Here is a 26,455-nt window from a genome sequence, read left to right on the forward strand (position 1 = left end):
TATATCAATTGATGGTCCACAGCTATTAAAACTTACACCACCATGTTGCTATAGCACACAGAGGCATTTAAAAATCATTGTAGTGTCTACAGAGATACCTCAAAGTATTAGTTGTATATATTCAATTCATATTTGGTTTTGTTAGGGAAAAACTTTTTTTTTGAGACAGAGTCTCACTATGTTGCCCTCAGTAGAGTGCTTTGGCATCATAGCTCACAGCAACCTCAAACTCTTGGGCTCAAGCGATTCTCTTGCCTCAGCCTCCCAAGTAGCTGGGACTACAGGCACCTGCTACAACGCCCGGCTATTTTTTGTTGCACTTGTTATTGTTGGTTAGCTGGCCCAGGCCGAGATTCAAACCCACCAATTTCGGTATATGTGGCTGGCACCGTAACCACTGTGCTACGGGTGCCAAGCCAAAAAAAACATTTTAAAAAGGAAAACCTTGTCCAACATTTCTTTACTTTATCTTCTCCTCCTATTTCTTCTCCTCAGTTTATTCAAAACTATTGCTAAATATAACCACCCATCAGGCATTTTACATAGTATTCTTTTGCTAAATAGCAAAGCTCTTCATACTTCATTAATAAGCTATGAAACAGTGTTATTCTCATACCCTTTTAAAAAGGAACTTTAGAACTCCTCTCAAATATTTATATATTTGTTTACATTTTATGATATTGTTGGAAATTGCCAGTAAATAGATAATGACTGGGAAAATTAATGAGTGCTAATTAGATTAGAATGAGTAGTGGGAGTGGATAATCGTAGGAAAGTATATTCAACAACAAATTTGCCATGGAATTTCTTGCCATATACTTTTTAGAAGTACAAGATGAACCATGAGTACTGACAAGTAGATGATGATGATAGGATTAGAGTAAAGCTTCATTAAACTTCTGTTGGTTCAGTGCCTATTGCTCAGTGTTTAAGGTGCCAGCCACATACACCAGGGCTAGCGGGTTCAAAGTGGCCTGGGCCTGCTAAACAATGACAACTACAAAAAAAAATAGCAGGCAGTGCCCGTAGCTCAGTGGTTAGGATGCCAGCCACATATACCGAGGCTGGCGCGTTCGAATCCGGCCTGGGCCACCAAAACCACAATGACAGTTGCAATTAAAAATATATATATATCCAGGCGTTGTGGTGGGCACCTGTAGTCCCAGCTACTTGGGAGGCTGAGGCAAGAGAATCCCCTAAGCCTAAGAGTTTGAGTTTGCTGTGAGCTGTGACAGTACAGAACTCTACAGAGAGTGGCAGAGTGAGACTTGTCTCAAAAAAGAAAACAACAACAAAATTAGCTTCTGTTAAACTCTTTCTTCCATCAACTCATTTTAAATCTCTATGAAAATAAGCCATATGCAAATTACAGACAGTTGTAATATAAAAAAGAAGTAATTATAGTCATTGAGAATTTGGCAGTGATTCATATTTTAGCATTACTGTCATTTCATGACTCTGACTACAACTCTTTTAAACCCCAGAGAGAGTCTAAGATTAATTTTTTGTGAGTATCTCACTTTGCTGCCCTTGGTAGAGTGCCGTAGTATTATAACTCATAGCAACCTCAAACTCTTAGCTCAAGCAATCTTCGTGCCTCAGCCTCCCCAATAGCTGGGTCTACAGGTGCCCACCATAACACCTAGCTAGTTTTTCTATTTATTATTTTTTTTTTTTTTTTTTGGCCAGGGCTGGGTTTGAACCCACCACCTCCGGCATATGGGACCAGCGTCCTACCCCTTTGAGCCACAGGCGCCGCTCTAGTTTTTCTATTTTTAGTTGAGATGGGGTCTCACTCTTGCTCAAGCTGGTCTCAAGCTCCTGAGCTTAAACAATCCACCCACCTTGGCCTCCTAGAGTTCTGGGATTACAGGCATGAGCCACTGCGCACCCAGCTCTTTCTTCCACTTTTTGTTTTTCTTGCTTTTTCTGCCTTTTCTGTTTCTGGGTAGGTTTTTTGTTTTTTATGTGAGACAGAGTTTTGCTTTGTTGCCCCAGGTAGAATACAGTGGCATCATTGTAGGTCACTGCAACTTCAAACTCTGGGACTCAGCCTCACAGGTAGTTGGGACTACAGGTGCCTGCCACAATGCCCAGCTAATTTTTCTATTTTTAGCAGAGATGAGGGTCTCTCTCTTTTTTTTTTTTTTTTTGTAGAGACAGAGTCTCACTTTATGGCTCTCGGTAGAGTGCCGTGGCCTCACACAGCTCACAGCAACCTCCAACTCCTGGGCTTAAGGGATTCTCTTGCCTCAGCCTCCCAAGTAGCTGGGACTACAGGCGCCCGCCACAACGCCCGGCTATTTTTTGGTTGCAGTTTGGCCAGGGCCGGGTTTGAACCCGCCACCCTCGGTATATGGGGCCGGCGCCTTACCGACTGAGCCACAGGCGCCGCCCGAGGGTCTCTCTCTTGCTCAGGCTTCTCTTAACTCCTGAGCTCAAGCCATGCTTCTGCCTTGGCCTTCCAGAGTGCTAGGATTAAAAGCAGCCACTGCATGCACCCCCTTTTCTGGTTTAATTGAACATTTCATACAATGAATTTTTCTCTCCTTTTTTAGCATATCAATTGTGGTGTTTTTTTTTTTCTTTTTTAAGTGATTGCTATAGAGTTTTCATTATACCTTTATAACTAATACAAGTCCATTTTCAAATAACACTATGCTGCTTATATAATAACTACTTATAATAACATGGTATTCCTAATTCTTCCCTCTCATTCCTCGTATCATTGCTGTCATTGATTTCACTTATACGTAAGATGAATAGGAGCATACACATTCAAATACATTGCTGCTATTATTATTATGAACAAACTGTTGTCTGTTAAATCAATCAAGACTAAGGAAAATAAAAATTTTTATTTACCTTCACTTTATTCATTCTCTGATATTCTTCCTTTTATTACCTAGATCCAAGTTTATGACCTATATCATTTTTCCTTCTTTCTGAAAAACTTGTTTTAACATTTCTTGGAAAGAAGGTCTACTAGCAACTAATTTCCTCAATTTTTGTTTGTCTGAGAAAGTATTTTTCTTTCACTTTTGAAGAATAACTTCAGAGGATACAGAATTCTAGGTCGGTGGGATAGTTCTCTCAACAATAAATATTTCATTCTACTCTTATTTTTGTCTTTGCCTCTCTATAGATAAGATGTTTTGTTCCTCAGGTTTCTTTCCAGAATTTATCTTTTATTTTTTGAAGTTTGAATGCCTAGTTGTAGTTTTTTGGCATTTATTTTGTTTGATTCTTTTCTGAGCTTTCTGAATCTGGATTTGATGTCAGACATTAATTTGGGGAAATTCTCAGTCATTGCTTCAAGTAGTGAATCTGTTCCTTTCTCTCTTCTCTTTCTGGTATTCTTATTTTGTGTATTTACATATTTTATAATGTTCCCACAATTCTTACATATTCTTTTCTCCTTTTATCAGTCTTTTTTCTCTTTGCTTTTCAGTTTAAGAGGTTTTTATTGAGATAATCTCCAGCTCAGAGAGTCCTCCTCTATGTTCAGTCTACTGATGGGCCATTAAAGGCATCTTTCACTTATGTTCTAGTGCTTTTTATCCCTAGCTTATCTTTTTAATTCTTCCCTAATATTTTCATCTCTGCTTACATTATCTATCTGCCCTTCCGTATTGTCTACTTTTCCACTGGAGCTCTTAGCTTTTTAACCATAGTTTTTTTAAATTTCCGGTCTGCTAATCTCTGCCACATCTGACTCTGGTTTTGATGCTTGTTCTGTCTCTTCAAACTATGTTTTTTGCCTTTTAGTTTGCCTTGTAATTTTTTACTGAAATTCAGAAATGACAAATTGGGTGAAAGAAACTGTGTTGGTAGATGGGATTTTAGTGGTGTAGGGGTAAGGTATGAGGGGAAGAGAAGTATTGTGTTGTCCTGTAATTCACCACTGTTTTTCAGTTCCTCCCCACCTCTTAGGTGGGACAAGATAAGCTCTGGGAGTTGTGTGTTTTTATTTTCTCAGGTAGGTTAGGCTCTAGTAAAACAGTTTTTCATGATAGCAGGCCTTTTAAAAAGGTCCTTTGATGTATTGCTAGTAATTGCTTTTCCTCTCCCCCACCCTGAAGCATGAGGGAATTTTTCTTCAGTATTCACTGTGAAGACCTGGTAGAGCTCCTGGAAACAAAACTAACAAAAGTTGAGTCAGTCCCCTATGACTAGTTACTTGTCTACATTGAGCCTCCAGCAATTCAATTACAGTTCAGGTTTTCCTGCGCTGGCATTGGATCCTATGAAGGTTTCTGCTCCAGTGAGCTGATTCTGTCTCTCCCCGCCTCATGGGGGCCAGGGAGAGCAATTTTTTTCTGTGATGTCATTTCCTCTGATGGGTGGAATAATTGTTGATTTTTCAGTTTGTCTGGCTTTTACTTGTATTAGGACCAAGTAAAGCTTTTATATGCTGCACTAGAAACTAAAAGATCCAGAATTTTTTTATTTTTCCAAATAGAAACTCTGTACCGATTAAACAGTAGCTCCACATTCTTCCCTACACTTAACCTCTGGCAACCTTTTATTCTACTTTCTTTATAAATTTGCCAATTCTAAGAACCTCATATAAGTGGAAATATATGTTCGTATTTCTGTGCCTCTATTATTTTACTTGGCATAACGTTTTCAAAATTTATTCATGTTGTAGCATGTGTCAGAATTTCATTACTTTTTTCTTTTTCTTTTTTTCATGCATTTCATCATGGCAGTACTTTTTTGACTGATAATATTTGTGTGTGTATCACATTTTGTCTATCCATTCATTTATTGAAGGACCCTGGGTTGTTTCTATCATTTGGCTGTTGTGAATAATACTGCAGTGAACATTCGTGTACAAGTATCTGTTTGAACCACTATTTTCAAATTATTTTGAGTATATCTATTGATTCTACTTCTATGTGTATACCCCAAATATACCTAAAATTGCATATTTAGCTTTCTGAAGAACTAACAAACTGTTTTCCACAGTAGATGCACCTTTAACACTCCTACCAACAATGTATAAGGAGGATTCCAATTGTTCTTCCTCCTTACACTTACTGTTTTCCATTTTTAAAGAAAATTATAGTCATCCTAGTATGTGTGAAATGACATTTTGTTGTAGTTTTGATTTGTACTTTCTTACTGATTAATGTTGTTGATCATCCTTACATGTACTTACTGGTCATTTGTGTATTTCTTTGTAGAAATGTCTTATTTTCTGAAGTGTTAAGTAAAGTCTGTTCTATCAATGTTAGACTACATAGAAAGCATGTTTCAATTAATTATATATAAATGAATAATGTAGTTATGAAATATCTCCTAATACTACCATTCCCCTTAAAGAAATGACAAGCAAAAAGGGACTGTCAACTACATAATTTAATTAGAGGTATTAAGTTTCACGTCGAGGTTGACAAGCCTTTCTTCCTCCAATATTACACTTCAGTCAGTGTTCATTAATGTGTCTCTACTGAATGGGTTAACACACCTGAAGATCTCAATTCAGTATAACCTTCTTTTCATAGAAATTTTTTTAAAAACTTATAAATGTTGATTTCTTTATATACTGATTTTCTCTTTTCCCTGTTCTCCTCTAACTCTTGGTTTTGATCATCTCCATAGTCCTACTGTGTAAGATTTTTCTAAATCACAGGCTTACAGCTTAGTTCTATTATAGTATCACTTTATTTTTAATAGGTTAAATGTTTAAGCTTAATCATAGAAGCCAGTTGTCTCATAGCAGTTCTCCTTAATAAAAAAAATCACTTTCTGTATTGGTATTTTTTCTCCTGAATTTAATAAATTCCACATTAGTGGTAATAAGTTGAAGCCTAGAACATGTGTCCTATTACAAATGAACAATTGGATATCATTAGGTTGTCCCCCCGTCCTTTGTATATATATCTTTAGGTGTGTTAATCCATTCAGTAGACACATTAATGAGCATTGGTTGAAGTGTAATATTGGAGGAAGTAAGGCTTGTTGACCTCGGCATGAAGTTTAATACCTCTAATTAAATTAGGTAGTCGACAGTCAGTATAAAGAAATAGCCATGCCTCTGGCAAGCTAGAATTATTTATGACTCTGGTTCTTTGTTTCAAACTTGGTAGGAGAAAATCATTTATATCCCTTTTATAGAAACCAATTTTAGTTCTGACTTTTTATTTAAAATATCATTTGGCGATTTGTAAATTATTTTTAAACATTTTATTTTCTCAGAATGGGAAGTAAATGTCCTTGGACCTATTGAAGTGTAGCATTTTTATTTCTTGTGAAGAGAAACCCTTTTCAAGGCTCAAGACAGTAGCAGGAGAATTTTTATAACTTAGACTATACCTTTTGAACAAATTAACCAAATACTCAGTCTAGCAAAGTTTCTCTTAGAAATATTATACCACCATATCAGAAATCTTGATGTAACCCCAGATCAAGCCATCTGTTCTATAAATTATCTCTATCTGAGGAAGATAGATGGAAAATGGTTAAAAATAATTTCCACTTAACTGAGTGTATTCACCCCTAAAAATCAAAAGTGCTGCAGGCATTGGTATAAAGTGTTCACAGGAGCCTCTCTCATTTCCTCTGTCTCCTTGTTCTAGCCACTTGCTGATACTTTGCTTCATAGGTAGCTGAATTGTCCTTTTAGAAGTTTGATAAAGATCCAGTTGAGATAATTGTAATGTACTTAGTTGGACTCTCTAGCCTACCTTTCATTTCCTGGACCCCCCAAAAGAGGAGAAAGAAGCACTTTATTTAAGTCAGTTTCCTCTGAAATACTATTTAGTGTTACAGACAGCATTTTATTTTCTGTCTTGAAATTTGGTCAAAGTGGTATCACAAATAGATAAACCTTTTAGTGGACTTGCCTTGTCTGATTTTAATTTTAAATCCACTTTATTTTATATAGAAGTGAAATATAAGATACTGTCCAAAAAACTATATGTTAAATGTAGTCTGGAATCTAAAAAAGGAATAATAAAATTTTGTGAAGTTCATAAATGCTATAAAATTGTACTCACGGTTTCAGTCCCAAATACAACAATCAACCTTATAAAAGATAATTCTTTTTTGCTATAGACTATGCCTTTAACCTCAATTCTTACAAATATACTCCTGATAAAAAGAATAGAGGACAGAGAAACCAGAAAATATAAATGGCTCAGCACAAATTTATCTCACCGTTGTAAGTGGTGTAAGTTGAATGGGATGCAGTGACTTCTCCTTGCATGTAGAAGAAAATTGTAATTCTTAACTATGGCCTTCAGCCCTGCATGATTTGGCCACCTGCCTTGCCTGGCTGTCATTCTAACACTCCAACATGTCAAGTTCATTCACTTCTCAGAGGTTATATACACTTAATAGTCCCTGTTTGAAATGTTTTTCTCCACATCACTAGGCTTCCTCATTCTCATTATTCTACTCTCAAAGTCACATGACAGTTTCTTAGACCTTTCTCAACCAGTCAAAGCAGCCCCCTTCGATTATGGAACTTTGTCACATTACTCTAGGTTATTTTCTTTATGGCACTTACTACCACGTAAAGCTATCCTGTTTATTTTTACGTATGTTTACCTGACTCCTCCACTAGAATATCAGTGTCATGGGGACAAGGACCGTGTGTCTCTGTTTTGCTTACTGCTACATCCCCAACACCTAGAACCAGGCCTATTGGTGTTTAATAAGTGTTTATTGAATGAATTACCATAGCTACCATAGTCAGAAATGAAAAAATCTATAGATACCTTTGTCATTATCAAAGTGACATATTTGAACAATGCAACAGTCAGGCAAGTTGGCTCACGCCTGAAATCCTAACCCTCTGGGAGGCAGAGGCAATGGATTGCTTGAGCTCAGGAATTTGAGGCCAGCCTGAGCAAGAGTGAGACCCCATCTCTACTAAAAATAGAGAAATTAGCTGGGTGGGCGCCGTAGTGCTAGCTACTTGGGAGGCTGAGACAAGAGCATTGCTCAAGCCCAAGAATTTGAGATTGCTATGAGCTCTGATGCCACAGCACTCCACCCAGGCCAACAGAGTGAGACTCTGTCATTCATAAATAAATAAACAAATGCCACAATTGCAGATAATACTATTTTTGAGTTGTACACTATGTGATGATGGAAAATGTTTGCCAAGATAAATGTTATATTATCTTTTTAATAGCAAGCAGTGTTTATCACATGCCATCTCTGCTAAGAAACGGTACTAGATGCTTAAGGACTTTTTTTTCTCTTGACCTTTTTGGATTTTTTCTTGTGAGATGGGGGGTCTCGATCCATTGCTTGGGCTGGAATACAGAGGCATCATCAAAGCTCACAGCAATCTCAAGCTCTTGGGCTCAAGTGATCCTCCTGCCTCACCCTCCCAAGTGGCTGGGACTACAGGTGTGTGCACCACCACATCTGGTTAATTTTTTTTTTATTTTTGTAGAGATGAGGTCTTGCTATATTCCTCAACCTGGTCTCGAATTCCTAACTTCAGGTGATTTTTCCCAGCTCAGCCTCCCAAAGTAAAGAAACTTTTCTTAATTACTAAAAATGAATGATCCAGACAGCAAATAGATGTATTAAAATATGTATACCTCAAGGTATATGCAAGTATGTTTTTCACACATAATTGAGAGGCATATGATAGTGTATGTTTCACCTAGTGTGTAGAAGGTGGGGGAAGGAACAGGACTTAGGGCAGTGAGAACACTACATTTCAATTTATTCATGTTTCTCACTATCTTCTAAAGTTAACTGCCTAACCTAATTGACTTCTATGTGTTCTTTACCTCTCAGTTCAAGTGCTGTTATAGATCCATGTTCTTTGTTATGTACATTAAGAGAAGTGTATGTAGGGCACAGTTTGTATTTTTATTGTTCATTTATTGTATGGTTAACGCTGTCTCTTTCACTAGACTCAAAATTTTGAGAGCAGAGACCACCACATATGTTTTACCATCATTGTATTTGCAAAAGTGGATAGGAAGGAAGGAGAGTACAGAGAAGGCCTTTTATTAACTCTTGAACTAGGCTAGGTATGTAGGATGTCCCGTCTGATCTAGACAACAAGGGAAGAAATAGGAAGTAAAAATATGAAAAAGGAATATAATACTTTTTGTCTTAAAAAATGAGCTTGTCCCAGCTGCTTGGGAGGCTGAGGCAAGAGAATCGCGTAAGCCCAAGAGTTAGAGGTTGCTGTGAGCCGTGTGAAGTCATGGCACTCTACCCGAGGATGGTACAGTGAGACTCTGTCTCTACAAAAAAAAAAAAAAAAAAAAATGAGCTTGTTAGAGACATAGTAAGGAAAACAGAAATCAAAAAAGACTAGCAGGTTTTGATTCCAAGTAATTATAATTAGTTGCTAGGTGCTTTTTTTACAGAAATAGGGAAATCAGGAGAGTAAGCTGATTTTGTGGAAGAGATAATCTAGTTAATTTACATGAATTCTAGTCGCCAGCCCCAGATGAATATCATTACATTTTAATTCACAGAGGAAATCTAGAATTAACTCTGGAATCCATGCTAATAATCATGGAGAATTAGAGCACTGTCATAGATAGGTATCTTAGTCTGTCTGTGTTGCTATCACAAAAAATATTGTAGACTTAGTGGCTTATAAATCACAGCAATTTATTTCTCAGTATGGTGGCTGGGAAGTCCAAGATCAATGTGCTTAGCAGATTAAGTGTCTGGTGAAGGACTACTTCCTAGTTCACAGTTGACCATCTTCTTGCTGTAACCTTAGGTGGCAGACTGGGCAAGCAAAATCTCTGGAGTCTCTTTTATTTTTTTATAAGAGGAAGGGCTTTATTCACCAGCCGGGAGCTTACGGCGTAGAAGATGGGGTCTCTTTTATAAGGGCACTAATCCCTTATAAAGGAGCCCTCATGACATAATCACTACCCAAAGTCCCTACCTTCCAATACCATCACATTGGGAGTTAGGATTTCAATATGAGACTTTTGGGAGGACACAAACATTCAGTCTATAGCAATGGACAAACATCTGATTTTCACAAAAGGACATAGAGCAGGCCACAGACTGTTGAAATTACCAACATTCATGAGCTCCATGTCTGTGTCTGACAAAACAGGCAAAACAAAAGGGCTTTGAGCACTTAGATAAGGAAGTAGTGATCATCAGGAGCCATCATGAGTTTACCATAACATCAAAATAATTTAATTTATATTAGTATGATTACTAGGTCAGGGAAGACCATAGAATGTATAAAGCATTTTTTTTTTTTTTTTGAGACAGCGTCTCACTATGTTGCCCTTGGTAGAGTTCTGTGGTGTCACAGCTCACAGCAACCTCAAACTCTTGGGCTTAAGCGATTCTCTGGCCTCAGCCTCCCAAGGAGCTGGGGACAGGCACTGACCACAATGCCTGGCTATTTTTTGGTTGTAGTTGTCATTGTTGTTTAGCAGGCCCATGCTGGACTCGAACCCACCAGCTCTGGTGTATGTGGCTAACGTCCTAGCCACTGAGCTATAGGCGTCCAGCCAGAATGTATAAAGCATTTAACGAAGTTGTTTGTTACAGACCAGTTGAAGAAATGTGGTCTTAATAATAGCATGATAAGTACGTTTATGACTAATTATATAATCATATTCAGAATACGTATAGTTATTTGACAAGAAGCAATGTAGGGAGATGGATAAAGTATGGCTCTAGAGCCAAGTTCCCTAAGCTTGGTATCGTGGCTCTGCCACTTACTGGTTATCTGACCTGAGGCAAGTTACTTCACCCTTTTCAGCCTCAATTCCTCATCTGTAAAAATAATGGTAGTAATAATTATACTTAGTGTACCTTGTAGCATTGTTGTAAAACTTGAATAATCATAAATAGTAAGCACTTAATAAATAAATACCCTTTATAAATTTAGGGTATTTTTTTTTTTTAACCAGGAGGAAAGTCTGTAATGACTTACGTTAAGGCTTTTACCCCAAACCTATCCCATTTGACATTTTTGTCCAAAACCTAAATGAACACACAAGAATTTGAATTTAAGGATAACTCAAATCTGGGAAAGGGAGAGCTAGTACAATGACTAGCAGAATTGGGCTAACAGTAGACCTTTATAAACTTAAAGATAATTTGAACCTGGCATGGGAAAATTAATAAGAATCAATGTGAAGTCTTCTCTTTAGTTTTAGCAGTGCTTAAAAGAACTTTGTAAGAAAAGGACTTAGGGATTTGAATTGACTCTAACATTGTAAAAATGCAGAAAATAATTTAGTGAACAAGACAAAGTAAGAAACAGTCCCACTATGGGTTACTGTATTAGATCATATATTGATATTATGATATTATATTCCATACAGTATAATAGAAAAGTCAGTAAACTAGAATAATAATCCAGGATAATGAATATGCTTGAAAGCATAAGAAAAGGAACTAATAACACTTTTAATGGGGAAAAGAAATATATTAGACTGGTCTTCAAATATTTGAAAACGTAATACATAGAATACAGATTGGATATTTGGTAAGGCTCATTTAAGAAGATCTACATTCAGGCCATACGCAGTGGCTCACACCTACAATCCTAGCACTTTGAGAGGCTGAGGAGGGTGAATTGCTGGAGCTCAGGAGCTCAAGACCAGCCTGAGCAAGAGTGAGAGCCTGTCTCTAAAAAAAAATAGCTAGGCATTGTGGCAGGCGCCTGAAGTCCCAGCTACTTGGGAGGCTGAGGCAAGAGGATTGCTTGAGCCCAAGAGTTTGAGGTAGCTGTGATGCCATAGCACTCTAATGGGGGCAACAAAGCGAGACTATCTGGAAAAAAAAAAAGAAAGAAAGAAAGAAAAGGAATAAGAACTAGATTCAAGAAAGCAGGTAGTATAGTAGAAAAAATGTTTCAGAGATTTGTTGCTCTTTGAAACAGACTGATTTGTGAATTAGCAAACTGTCCAATCTTACAAGTATTCCAGCAGAAGCAGGATATATGTTTCTCAGCTGGGAAATTAGAACTTTAAGGTCTCTGCCAGTATAAACATTATACAGGGTATTAAGGACTTTAGTTGTATACATGTGAAACTTAATTTAACTGTTTTGTCTTCATATATTAGTGGTGATAATCTATAGCCTATGTCATATACCAAAATGACTTCAGCAGCAATTGAAGTAAACTTTGAAGAGTAGTATGGTTGCAAGTCTTTTTATTTTTTTTTCCCTTTCTTTTTTTTTTTTTTTAGAGACAGAGTCTCACTTCGTTGCCCTTGGTAGAGTGCTGTAGCATCACAGCTCACAGCAACCTCCAGTTCTTGGGCTTAGGTGATTCTCTTGGCTCAACCTCCCTAGTAGCTGGGACTACAGGTGCCCTCCTCAATGCCCTGCTATTTTTTGTTGTTGTTGCAGTTTGGCCGAGGCCGGATTTGAACCCACAACGCTTGGTATATGGGGCCGGCGCCCTACTCACTGAGCCACAGGTGCCACCTGCAAGTCATTTTATTATAAATAGACCTATCCCGTGTACAGAAGTCTTGTACTCTCAAATAGATGAATTACCATCTGGGTCCAAAAAAAAAAAATACGGGAAGGGACTCCTTTGAGAGTTTTCAGAGCATAGGAAAACTTGCTGGGTATTCATAGCACACAGTCCTGTAAGCCCCTAAGAAATAAGGAATAAATAAAACAGCGTATAAAGTATGTCAGATACAGTACACCTGAAATTTCTGCTAACCATTAAAAATTCATTCTTGACCAGGAGTGGTGGTTCGTGCCTGTAATCCTAGCACTTTGAGAGGCAAAGGCACGAGAATCACTGTAGCCCAGAGAACAGAGTGAGACTCTGTCTCCACAAAAAAAAAAAAAAGAGAGAGAGAGAAAAAAAAAAAAATTCATTCTTTCAGTAGTCTTTTAAAAATATCCAGGACGCATAGCAGTGATAGCAGTTTCTCGATTTGTGTTTAATTACTGTATTACAGGTTTTAAAGATATAAAAACATGCCTCATCATGATAGCCTAAAATAATTAACTTTTAGCATTTGAATATAAATGGTAGGAGATTTTCATGAAGCTTTCCCTTAAAATGTTTGAACATGTTTAGAATGACTTCATTATATGTGTGATTCTGTGCCAGAAATCTTCATTACAACATCTTGGCAAACATATGTTGTTCTTTTCCATTAAACAGCTTTAACAGACTTTTAATATTGTATGGAAGACATCTGAATACAAGGTTTGGTTATAAGATAAAACTATAGTCGCCCCTTTCTCTTATTTCTTTAGATAAGTGGGCACTAGAAATTATAGATAGTTTTGGCAAGAGTTCAAGGGTTAATGTAGCAGATAAATAAAAGGAATTTTCTGTAAATTGAGACCTGCATTATTTCAGTTGTCTTGTCTTTCCTAACTTAACTCATTTAATTTTAAAAAGTAAATACTTAAATTCTTCCTGACAGTGTGCTCAGCTTTTACTATCGTTTATTACTTCAATTATACTTGATATCACTTAGAACAATCTGCCATTTGGAAATCTCAGTATAGCCTGGAGCTTAGTATTAGATCTAGCTGCTATTGTAACATGTACAGCATATGACATTAATGTATCAAAATTAGATTGGATCATCCCTCCTGGTTAAATTTATTTCACATTTCTTTTGTATTCAGTTAACATAAACCTATTAGGGAAGCTGACACATGGGCATGCTGTATAGGAAGGATATTTTTAAAGTATTTTGATTAAAAAATGAAATTATAGAGCCATGGCTTTTCTGAGTTGTATAATCTTTTTTGCTTTTTAAAAATGTCAGGAAGCCCAAGTCCCACATTTGTATCATTCAAGTTGTATGTGTATGTGTATATACACCTAGGCATAAAGAGTTATTTTGGGGTTAAGGAATGACAGAAGAGAGCTCTTCACTAATTAAACTTAATTCCTTTCTTTGTTTTACTCACACATGAATTTTTCCCTGCCTTATGGTCTTTAAGCCAAAATAAATGACATATTTCAAAAGCAGAAATTGCCCATGTGTTAATTTATGGTGTAGATGGTGTTGACGCTTATATCTAGTTTTCTCTTTCAAACGTTCCCACCTGCAGTATATCCAGTTATCTGAAAGTAATGGAAAAGCCCATGTAAGATATGCATCAGGAGTGGACTCAGGTGTTTGCAGTGAAAGGATCAGTAGATAACACTAGGATCGTGAAATTTTATAATAAAATTCATGATTATATAGTGGTCTTTATGAAGAAAACTCAGGGCTAATGGGCATTGATTTAATTTTCCATTAACTTATTTGAAACCAACTTTTGAATGCTTTGCTTTTTTTTTTTTTTTTTTTTGAGAGTCTCACTTTGTTGCCCAATAGAGTGCTATGGCATCACAGCTCACAGCAACCTCAAATTCTAGAGCTCAAGTGATCCTCTTGCCTCAGCCTCCCAAGTAGCTGGGACCACAGGCACACGCCACAACACCCAGCAATTTTTAGAGCGGAGGTCTCATTCTGGCTTAGGCTCGTCTCGAACTCATGAGCTCAGGCAGTCCACCCACCTCAGCCTCCTAAGCATGACTCACCGTGTCTGGCCTAAATGCTTTTCTTTTCTTGCTATTTTAATTATCGCGTTTCTTAATTTCCAGAAACACCTTTGTGAGCACCACAACCAAGTAACATCTTGAGAGTCTAACAAATCTGAAGAATTTTTAAGTTTCATGGGCAAAGAAAACTTAGAAATAAATTTGTTAAATCAAACAAAATCAACTTTATCTCATTAGGTGATTACCCAATTTATCCATTACCCATTTCTTTTATTTTTTGTCCTGTTGCTTTCTTCAGACCACTTCATTGCTCAGTGGCACTTCTGGAGAGTAGTCAGGATAAAATAATTTCAGAATCTCAACTCAGTCACTCTTTTAAGACGCTCTTTTAAATCATCTTTTAAGGGTTTGGTAATAGAGAATTGGTGTAGTTGCTAGTTAAGGGGAGTATTTGGGCTGTATATGAATCTTTTATCTAAGTTCTCTGTTTCCCATTGATTATGGACAGTTGTGGGCAGTGCCTGTGGCTCAAGGAGTAGGGCGCCGGTCCCATATGCTGGAGGTGGTGGGTTCAAACCCAGCCCCGGCCAAAAAAAAAAAGAGTGATTATGGACAGTTGAAATTGGTCTTCTGCAGTGTCTCCTAATGTATTTGAGTGTTTATGTTTCACATGTGAAATGATGAAATGTAATTTAACAATTTTTTTCTTTATGTTTTTCCTTTTTATAGTACATTGTCAATAGCTATATGACTGTCCTCACAAACTTTTATGAAACACTGTAAATTATTTTCTTGGTTTTCCAGTTGAGACATTTAGGAAATGATGAAGTGCACATTGTTTGGTCAGAGCATACTAGAGACTACAGGAGAGGAATTATTCCTACAGAATTTGGTGATGTCCTTATTGTAATATATCCAATGAAAAATCACATGTTCAGTATCCAGATAATGAAAAAACCAGAGGTAAGAACACCTTATCTTCCATTTTAGTAATTTATTTTGCATTTTGTAGGAATTTGTGAGTTTCTTTCCATGTTAGAGAAGAAAACTTGGACTAGGCATCCTCATTACATAGTGAGAATGAGGGGAAATGCAGCACAGACTCTGGTAACTATGTGGATTATCTAAGCCTGGTTCAATAGGAGCTAAAAAGAGTATATAGCAAGAAAGTATGTTCAGTGGGAGGTTTCTAGGTAGTACCAGAGCAAAAGTTTCTTTGTACCAGGCTCGCAAAAGAATTTATCTTTTATTAAGAGAATGATTACATTTTCATAGAAACATAGTAAGAATTATTCCCTTTAGAATAGGAATGTATGATTCTTACATTTTTAGTTGACACATCTTAGTCATGTCACTTAATAAATAAGAATTCTCCTAATATATAAAACCAGCCAAGTGATTCTGTTACCTGTGCTATAGTTGAATGTCTTATATATGCTATAGGGTTTAAACACTATTGCAGAAGTATTTTCTTTCAGGTAATATTTTGGTATGTTTCCTTCTTTTTTTTTTTAAACTAGATTATTTTAGTTTATAGAAAATCTGCTTTTGACAATTGATCATGCATCTTCAGAACTCCTTGAATTAAGTTTCCCAAAGTGAATTTTGCTTATAGGAGGGGTTTTTTTAGGGTTCATCTAAACCAGAAGTTATATAACCCATAGCCTAGTTTTATACACCCCACAAGCTAGTAATTTTTTTAATTTTAAAGGGTTTTTCTTTTTTTTTAAATTGAAGAATATACAACAGAGACAGTATGTCACCACAAAAACACAAAATCTAAAAGGTTTACCATGTTATCCACAGCTCATGTCCTTGCCTTTACCTGTCATTTGTGCTAACCATTGTGAAATAGAGTAGCTGTTTTGAAACTGTCAGTCACCACAAAAATGACATTTAATTATCAAAACAGATAATAAGTCTTTTAGGTTCTGTAGTAAGGTTGACATCACACCAAGATAATGAAAAACTTAACTTCCTGTCTATAATAATATGTATCTTTCCTGTGATTACTCAATCGAGAAAAAGAAATTTATTTCCAGTGTTGTTAGATTTTTATTTATAATTAAAACTACCAAAATTTAAAAATTGGCAGGATTTGTAAATTATATAGTTAATTATTTGAAGCACATAGTTCTTTTCAATGGACACCTGTAGACATGATAATTTTATTGTCCTATTGTGAGTGACCCATTGTGAAAAATAATTGAATTCCAATAGTATTTTTACTGAAGGAAGAACTGAAGAGGAAGCATAAACACTTTCATATGCAAAGTGTCTTGATTGCTTTTATTTACAGTCTTTCTATAATTTGAATATAAAATTATGTTCTAATTTCTCAATTAGGTTCCCTTCTTTGGTCCACTTTTTGATGGTGCAATTGTGAATGGAAAGGTTCTACCCCTCATGGTTAGAGCAACAGCTATAAATGCAAGTCGTGCTCTGAAATCACTGATTCCGTTGTATCAAAACTTGTATCCTTTTTTTTGACAGTATGATTTCTACTCTAATGTATATCTACTTTCCAAGGTAAATATGTTGTATGTATGGTTAAGAACTTTATTTTTTATTTGTTTATGTATAGGTAGTAGAGTTGCTCCTCAATGTTGTGGCAGTTATGATATTTGAATGGTGTATTTTATATAGTTTTAATAAGTACTAATCTTTTGGTTAATTAGAGTCCCATTATTTGCAGGCACTCTGCTACTCTTGAAGTGCAGAAATAATCAAATACTTATTGCAAAAAACTCAGTCTAGTTGGAGAAACACACTATTTTCTGTAAATATAGCAGATAATAGATAATAAGTGCTTTAGGTTCTGTAGTAAGTTTTTTATTTTAATTTATAAATATTTTATAGGCTCTTAACTTTTCAAATGAAATCTCTAAAGAATGAAAAACGTGGGCGGCGCCTGTGGCTCAGTGAGCAGGGCGTCGGCCCCATATACGGAGGGTGGCTGGTTCAAACCCAGCCCCGGCCAAACTGCAACCAAAAAATAGCCGGGCGTTGTGGCGGGCACCTGTAGTCCCAGCTACTCGGGAGGCTGAGGCAGGAGAATCGCCTAAGCCCAGGAGTTGGAGGTTGCTGTGAGCTGTGTGACGCCACGGCACTCTACTGAGGGCAATAGAGTGAAACTCTGTCTCTACAAAAAAAATTAAAAAAAGAATGAAAAGCCCATCACCCACCAATGCATTTTCAAACATCAGATCAAGCATTTCCAGCAGGTAGTAATATATGTCTCCACAAATACAATAGTTGATGATAACTTCTGCTTCTTTGCCACAGTCTTAATTTGAAATCAGCAAGGTTTTGTTTATTTTTTCTTAGTTTCAGTTCCTCCATCTGCTAAGAATTTTATATGTTCTCAAAAACATCTGCTAAAAATGTGAACCTTTCCCCTGGAATATCTCCTTCGTGAAACATACAGATAGATATATATATGGGTATCCCAAAAGTATAATAACAAAGGGCCTTTCACTCAGCTAGAAGGGGTGGCAGTGTCAGGAAACACTTCTGAGAAATCTTAAGTGTTGAACCAATTGTGAAGAACGGATAAGAGTTAATCAGATGAATAAGATTAGGATTAGCCTTCTAGGTCAGGCATAGTGGTTCACACCTGTAATCCTAGCACTCTGGAGGCTGATGTGGGAGGAACTATTGAGCTCAAGAATTCGAGACCAGCCTGAGCAAGAGCAAAACTCCCAGGTCTATTTAAAAAATAGAAAAATCAGCGGGACGTTGTGGTAGTCACCTGTAGTCCAAGGTATTTAGGAGGCTGAGGCAGGAGGATCACTTGAACTCAGGAGTTTGAGGTTGCTGTGAGCTAGGCTGGTGCCATGGCACTCTAGCCTGGGGTAACAGAGTGAGACACTGTCTCAAAAAAGAAGAAGAAAAAGAAAATAGTGAACATGAACACTTAATTTAAACAGCATATCTGAACAGTTTCTACCAGCAAAATTACTTTTGGAACACAGAGTAAAAGCATTAAATCAGATAAACCAAACAAATTTTTCTTGACTTAGAATCTTGAATTTAGAAATTATAGAAAATTGTTTTTGCATACTTTAAAGTTATAGTAGGGATACTCCTAGTCTTTACTAATCTGAAGAACATATAAATCATGTTCACAAAGTTCTGTGTTAATTATAAATGTTGGGGGGAAATTACTTCATGATGTAGGTCATTTGATTTTTAAATGAAAGTTTTTTGTTTGTTTCTGGCAACAGAGGCTTACTCTGTTGCCCTGTCCAGAGTACTGTGGCATCATCATAGCTCACTGCAACTTGAAACTCCTGGTCTCAAGTGATCCTTTTGTCTCAGCTTCTCAAGTAGCTGGGACTATAGGTACACCCCCATGGTGCCCAGCTAATTTTTCTATTTTTAGTAGAGATGGGGGTCTCACACTTGCTCAGGCTGGTCTTGAACTCTTGAGTTCAAGCAATCCTCCTACCTCAGTTTCCCAGAGTGCCAGAATTACAGGCGCAAGCATTGGACCAGCCAAATGAAAGTTTATATAATAAATTACAACTAGACATTTTAAGATACTGAAAAAATATATGTATATCTGTTTTACTTTTAAATAAATACTTATTTCAGAAATATATATTAAATTTTAAAATGTACGTTTTTGACATATCCAGATTAGTTAAGTTCTCAGTAAGAAGAAAATCAAGCATTCTGGAACAGGTCAGTTATTTTATGCCCAATAAAAGTACCCACTAAGATTCCACAGCATAAATTGTGCTATTTATGATCATTAAATACTGTTTAAATTTTATTCTAGGAATATCTTCTGTAACTATGAAGCTAATGTTGTTCACTGAATGAGGACAATATTGATTGTCATATGCTACCCAAATCGATCATGCTAGCAGCCAGAATTACAGTAATCTGTCAGTATTGATGACTGTCTTTCAAGCTTTGAAATATCTCCTTCACTTCACTTGTTTCTTGCATTACTTGTACTTTGAAAAGCATTTTCTTGCAACCTCTGGTTTTTTTTTTTGTTTTTTTTTTTTTTTTTTTTCAGCTAGGTACTCTTTTCATTTGTCTCTTCGGCTCAATTTGTTGGTTTGATCATGCAATTAGAATTGAAATACAACACTTGTAAGGAATACCAGGTAGACTGTAGGTTAACTGTTGGCCCAGAGAGGTATTTCAGGTTTAATCTTAAAGACATTTTGACTGTGACTTCTGAATATGCAAATATTAAGTATGCTCGTCCCTCCCTCCTTTCCTTCCTTTCTTTCACAGGGTCCTGCTTTGTCTCTTGTCACCCAACCTAGAGTGCAGTGGACTCATAGCTCACTGCAATCTCAAACTCCTGGGCTCAAACATTTGTGCTTCAGCCTCCCTAGTAGCTAGGAGTACAAGCATGCCCAGCTAATTTTTATATTTGTTGCAGGGGTGGGGGTGGGGTTTTACTCTTTGCTCAGTGTTAAACTCCTGGCTTCAAGCAATCCCCCTGCCTCAGCCTCCCAAAGTGTTTAAATTACAGGCATGCCACTGCACTTGGCCTCTTTTTTCCTTTTTAATATGAGATGTATTATATGTAGAAATTTTCAAAAGTTATACTATATAATCATATTGTGTTATTCAGGGTTCCCAGAGAAACAGAACCAATAGGCTATGTATAAATAGAAAACAGATTTACTTAAAGGAATTAGTTCATACAATCGTGGAGGCTGACAAATCCAGAATTTGTAGGAAACCCAAGGAACAATTGATGCAGTCTGAGTCTAAAGGCAGAATTCCTTCCTTCAATGGACCTGTCTTTTCTCTTAAAGTGTTTTAACTGACTGGATGAGGCCCATGGTGTTATGGAGGGTAGTTTGCTTTACCCAATGGTAATCATATCTAAAAACAAAACTTCACGGTAACATTTAGACTGGTGTTTGACAAAAAAATGGGTCCCATGACCCAGCAGTTTCCATAATATTAACCAACATATCTTATTTTATTCCTATCCTTTCTTATTACAAAATATAATTTGAAAAAGTATATAAATTATAAATTTACAATATGATGAACAATTACAGTTTAACCATCACCAGGTCAAGAAATAGAACTGTACTGTTATTCTTCTTTCAAAAAAATTAATTTATTATACAATAATAGTAAAGATTTTAGAGGGATACAAAAACAAAATCAGATACCCTTATAAAGCCTATAGTTTAATAGGGAAAGAATAATATGTACATTAATAATTATAAGATATATGTATATGATACACGCAGTCAGACCATGAAGTTCGTAAGCTCATCCTAGAAAAAGTGCTACATACCTGATTGCTAGGGTCACCTTCCATACCTGATTGCTGAATATCACTAGGGTCACCTTCAAAGTGCTCCCCTTGGGAAGCTATCCACCAATGCCAGCACCTAGTGCACCCTTCAGAGCAATTTTGGAACTGTTTTTGGAATGGTCGACAGAGCTGTCATCTTACATATTATCCTTGATGTCCTGAATGTAATCAAAATGTCTGCCTTTCATTATTTCCTTTATCTTTGGAAAGAAAAAAGTCATTGAGGGCCAGATCAGATAAGTAGGGATCGTGTTCCAATACAGTTATTTGTTTATTGGCTAAAAACTCCCCACAGTGTTCATTGGTGAGCTCCTTTGGGACCTTTTCTACACATAACTTTCTCATGTCACGATTTTCAGTTAAGATTTTCCTGTTTCTCTATCAATGTTTACTTGGTCTACTAGGCTGCTCACAGTCAGCCAACAATTCTGATGCATGATTTGACCAGTTTTGCATCAGTTCTGCTGGTTACTGGTTACCTCACTTCATAAGCGTCACTTTCTCTCTCCTCAGAAAAATGTTTATTCCATTTATACACTACTGTTTTCTTCGTGACATTATCCCCCAAAACTTGAACTAACAAGTATCTGATTTCACTTTCAGTCTTGTCAAGTTTAACAAGAAATGTAATGTTTGTTTGTTGCTCTAATTCAAACTCCAACATTTTCATGTAGGCACACATAAAGACACAACAATAACGAACACCACTCAGCAAGACACCACTACACATTGACACAGGCAAAGCTGTAAGACACTGATATACCAAAATTACTGAATTATTTGTACAATGCTGCCAACGTAAGCATATTGGGGCAAGTTCACAAAGTGAATTGTTAGATCTCATTTATATACAAGATAAAGTGAAAGTATTCTAGTAGGGTTATAAATAAAATGGTGTGACAGTTCCAAGGACCAAGAAATTACACTGGAGGAAGACGATCAGGAAAGAATGTATCAAAAATATGGGTGAAGTTTGAGTGATTGGAGTGCAGCATGTCTCTTTCACTTCTTATAAGTTACAGTTTGAGGCTTTGTATCTATATATGTATATTACATAAATTTAATCTGAAATATACCATATGGGGGATATTACAATTAAATAGCATCTTTAGAGAATACTTTATTCCTAGGTTTAAAGTATTCTTTTCTACCACAACCAATATCATTTAATTTTTTCTAATCTTTTTAGATTTGATTTTTTCTTAAATGTCAGAATTGGGTTTCTGTTTAACTTTATCAGATAAATTACCAGAAGTCAATGATTTTTCTTCAATTAGTCAGTTTGTTATCCCTGTACTTCTATCAAATGTAAAGAACCTGTTGCAAAAGTATGAGAACCAAAACTAAACAAAATGTAATTGATTGGGTCCGCTAATGCAGTTGCCTCTCATTATGATAGAACATTATAAAACCTCTTAGGGGAAAAAAAATAAAATAAAAAATAAAAATAAAAAAACCTCTTAGGGGGACCCATCAATATTTTTGCCATTTCATGTTAGGAGAAAATGAGTTTATTGAGAAACTACATAATTTTATGTATCTACTATCTTTTGTAGATCATTTCTTCAGAAGGTTAACAATAAGTATGGGCTATTCTTAATTTAATCTGTGAAAAAAAAGATAATAATAGTACCAAACCTAAGGATTGTTGTAAGGATTAAATGAAACTATCCCATTATCCACTAGACAGGTTGCTAGGTCTGTCGTGTAGCAAGAGCTCAGAACATGGTAGCTGCACTATAGTTAATGATGTTGTCGTTACCATTATTGTCTTCATTGACAATGGTAATGTTCTTCTAAAATACAAGCCTAAGTACAGACAGTCTGCAATTTAAGGTGGTTCAACTTACAATTTTCAACTTTATGATGGTGCAAACTCCATAGGCCATTCAGTAGAAACTGTACTTTAGATTTTGGATTTTGATTCAGAATTCCTTATAATAACTTTATTGTATAATAGGCTTTGTGTTACAGGGTTTTGGCCTGTCTATAGGCCAATGCAAGTGTAGACTATGCTAAGCTGTGGTGTTCAGTAAGTTAGGTATATTAAGTGCATTTTCAACTTAACGATATTTTTAACTTATGAGTTATCAGAATATGACCCATCATAAGTCAAGGAGCATTGGTATGCTAAAAGGCTTAGGATGGCTCTTAACTGCTTATTGAAACAAGTCTTACTTTTTTTACCACCTGCAAGCAGTTCTTTTAATCTTAGCCTTGCAGCCTCATGTGTACATATTTCTCACTGTGATTTTGTGAGATATACCTGTACTTTCCCCCTGCTTCATCCTCTATCTGTATCCTGTTCTTCTGCCACCCTGACAACTGGGACACTACCTGTGCCCAGCTAAATCCTATTCCTTATTCCTGAATCCCCTTCTCTCTCAGGCCCAGATTTTTACCCCAAGAATGCCCATCTTTACTCTTCCACCTAATATACTCAAAACACTTTATTACAGTATTTAGCATGTACATGCACATATGAACAAGTCTTAGATCCTCTTTGTTCGCTAACTTCTAGCATAGGGCCTGGCCCATGATGGTGCTTTGTTGTAGTAAAACAGGGTGGATGGATTTATTATCTATGTTTTTGAAGTTTATAATTACTGTGGGTTTTTAAAAAAAATTCTTTTGGTAGTGGCTCAGAACCCGTAGCTCAGTGAGGAGGGCACCAGCCACATACACCAAGGCTGGCGGGTTCAGGCCCGGCCCAGGGCTGCTGAACAGCAGTGACAACTGCAACCAGAAAGTAGCCAGGTGTTGTGGCAGGCACCTGTAGTCCCAGCTACTTGGGAGGCTGAGGCAAGAGAATCACTTAAGCCCAAGAATTTGAGGTTGCTGTGAGCTGTGATGCCATGGCACTCTACCAATGGCCACATATTGAGACTCTGTCCCCCCCCCCCCAAAAAAAAATTCTTTAGGTAGTGATTTATAATTTGGTTTGTATCAGACTATGGTACAACTCTTAAGAGCTTACTTGGTAGGTAAGAAGCTAGGACCAGCAGAAATTGCCTCTGATACTTGAATAAGACTAGCACATGCACAAGGGTTTTACATTTTGACTAATTAATCAGTAGTATATTTTCTATTAGAGGGCATTATAATTTAGTGAAGATAATTTTCAGAAATTATTAGTGAAGGTTTTCACTTCATGTGAACGTAGAGTTTGAACATTTGCATTACCTACATTATTACCTACTTTATTACTTACGTTAGTGATTCCATAGGGAGCTTTCAATATCCTGTGCCATTTGTTCTTTATATTTTGTAAATGAAGGTCTTAGACTTCATGGACAAATATGTTAGTTAAATACTCTTGAGGTCTATAGTTATGATCATTTATGCTTCAAAAGAAGGTAATTCTTTAAATAAAATGTCTCACCAGCTAAATGATCCGGGTTTTGTGGTCTTTAAAATGGTTGCAGCCATTATGCCATTGATAATAATCATTGCAGTAGGACCTCTCCAAGAGTAGACATTTACCTAACACTCTGCTTTGTAATTGGAACATTTAAGTCTCCAGAGTTAAAGACATGGCAGTGCTATTCAAGAATTTTTTTTCTTGTGCTTAAACATCCCCTTGGCTTGAAAGTATACAAAAAGAGTCTGTGCATACAAAGAGTAATTATTTAAACAGGCCCTGCATATGTGTTGCACTTCTACAGTGACTCTAATGTATTTTTTACTACATCAGTTTTAATTTATTCAACTGTTCTTTTGAAGGAATGGCAATTTATGCCTGTTAGTGATGTTACTGGTATTTTTGGGAGCTTCCTTACAATTACTAGGAGAATTCTTTTTTTTTTTTTTTTTTTTGAGATAGAGTCTCAAGCTGTTTCCCTGGGTAGAGTACTGTGGCATCACAGCTCATAGCAACCTCAAACTCTTGGGCTTAAGCGATTCTCTTGCCTCACCCTCCCAAGTAGCTGGGACTACAGGCACCCTCCACAATGCTGGGCTGTTTTTTTGTTGTTGCAATTGACTTTGTTGTTTTAGCCGGCCTGGGCCCACCAGCCTCGGTATGTGGCCGGCGCCCTATTGAGTTACAGGTGCTGCCTATTGGGGGAATATTTTTATTGTACACCTTTAAGGATATTGGTTTAGCAAATCTCTGTCCTTTCAAAAAAGATATGAAAGCAATAAATGTAATTCTCTGTGATATATAATAACTTTGTGATAATAATAAAGTTTAATTCTGTGGAATTGAACTAGTATATCTGAAAATACCATTGTCTCTTAATGTTCTCTAGAGACGATCTTTTTTTTCTGCATTTACATTATTTTTATTACCAAATAAGGAAAGTAGTTTTGTTTTTTAATCTTCAATAACCCATGATCTTTTTTTATGGTTTTACTGATATGAATCAATACTACTTATTTTCTTAAACTGTAGAAGCTCACAAAACTAATTTCAATACATGGCCAACTTCTATTTCTGTTAACATTGTTTGAATTCTAGAGATTTTTAAATTTTTATCTTCCCCCAAGAACTTAACTACACTAATGACAAATTTAAGTATTAGCAAAATTGCTAAGCAATTTTGGATCATTCATTTACTCACCAAATATATTTATTGACTGCCTTCTATGTGGGAGGCACTGTGAGAGAAAAGCTAGGAATAGAAAGTCACAGCTTCCAAGGAATGTACTGTCTGGTGTTGGAGGGGGACGCTTGATGAATATCTGAATGAAGAGCACTCTGAGAGTCCAACAGTAGTGATATATATACAAAATATGACAGTAAAGGTGATTAATCTTAAGTGGGAACTGATAGCATGTTGGAAGGAGGAAACTAGGGGATAGTAGGGTGGGGAGGAGAAGTGACTTTACCTAGGAAGCTTGTTCTGCTAATTACTTCAAAGACACCTGGGACTTTGCCTGGCAGACAAGGTCAGGGAAGAGTTTTTCATGGATAGAAATTAGTCATGGAGTCATAAAAGTGTGATGTGGTCAAAAAATATAAGGAATTCAGCACTACTTGATGCTACAAAGCAAAGGAAAGTGTAGTGGCAGATGAAAATCAAAAAGTAGGTCAAAACCAGATAATGTAGTCAAGCAAAAAGAAAAAATAAACTTGGTTTTCTAATGTTACAATAATATGACAGCCAGTATCTAAGGAACAGTTCCTTGTGCTTTTGTATGCTTTTCGCCTGTTGAATAACAGAACGGTTACTGTGAATTTATTATTTTTCATTTTCTAATGAAGGTTTTTGAAAATGTTTATTGATCATTATTTTCATGAAATTTCTTATAATTAGTTGAGTAATAATTGTCAGACTAATAGCAGTGATAGATAGCGTTATTTTTCTTTTTGTTTGTTTGTTTCTTTTGAGACAGAGTCTCACTGCGTCGCCCTCTGTAATTCAACTCAAACTCTTGGGCTTAAGCAATTTTCTTGCCTCAGCCTCCCAAATAGCTGTAACTATAGGTGCCTGCCACGATGCCTGGCTATTTTGTTGTTGTTGCTGTTGTTGTTGTAGTTGTCACTGTTGTTTAGCTGGCCCAGGCTGGGTTCAAACCCTCCAGCCTGGGTGTATTTGTGACTGGTGCCCTACCCACTGAGCTGTGGGCACTGCCCACCAACATTATTTTTCTTTTTTCTTTTTTTTTTTTTAGAGACAGTCTCACTCTGTCACCCTTGGTAGAGTGCTGTGATGTCACAGCTCACAGCAACCTCCAGCTCTTGGGCTTAGGCAATACTC

The 26,455-nt window shown here is 36.5% G+C and overlaps 1 protein-coding gene across 6 annotated transcripts in view; it reads left to right on the top strand.

Moving 5' to 3' along the window:
* RALGAPA1 (Ral GTPase activating protein catalytic subunit alpha 1) overlaps window positions 1–26,455 on the top strand; it is a 222,720-nt gene that overhangs the window by 172,012 nt on the left and 24,253 nt on the right. For all 6 annotated transcript variants that reach the window (XM_053593955.1, XM_053593957.1, XM_053593958.1 and 3 more), the window contains 2 exons: window positions 15,254–15,412; window positions 16,796–16,923. In XM_053593955.1, coding sequence (XP_053449930.1) covers window positions 15,254–15,412; window positions 16,796–16,923 — 287 coding nt within the window. The remainder of the gene's footprint in view (window positions 1–15,253; window positions 15,413–16,795; window positions 16,924–26,455) is intronic.

The sequence above is a fragment of the Nycticebus coucang genome, chromosome 6, assembly GCF_027406575.1.
Source record: "Nycticebus coucang isolate mNycCou1 chromosome 6, mNycCou1.pri, whole genome shotgun sequence".
NCBI classification, from domain to species: Eukaryota; Metazoa; Chordata; class Mammalia; order Primates; family Lorisidae; genus Nycticebus; species Nycticebus coucang.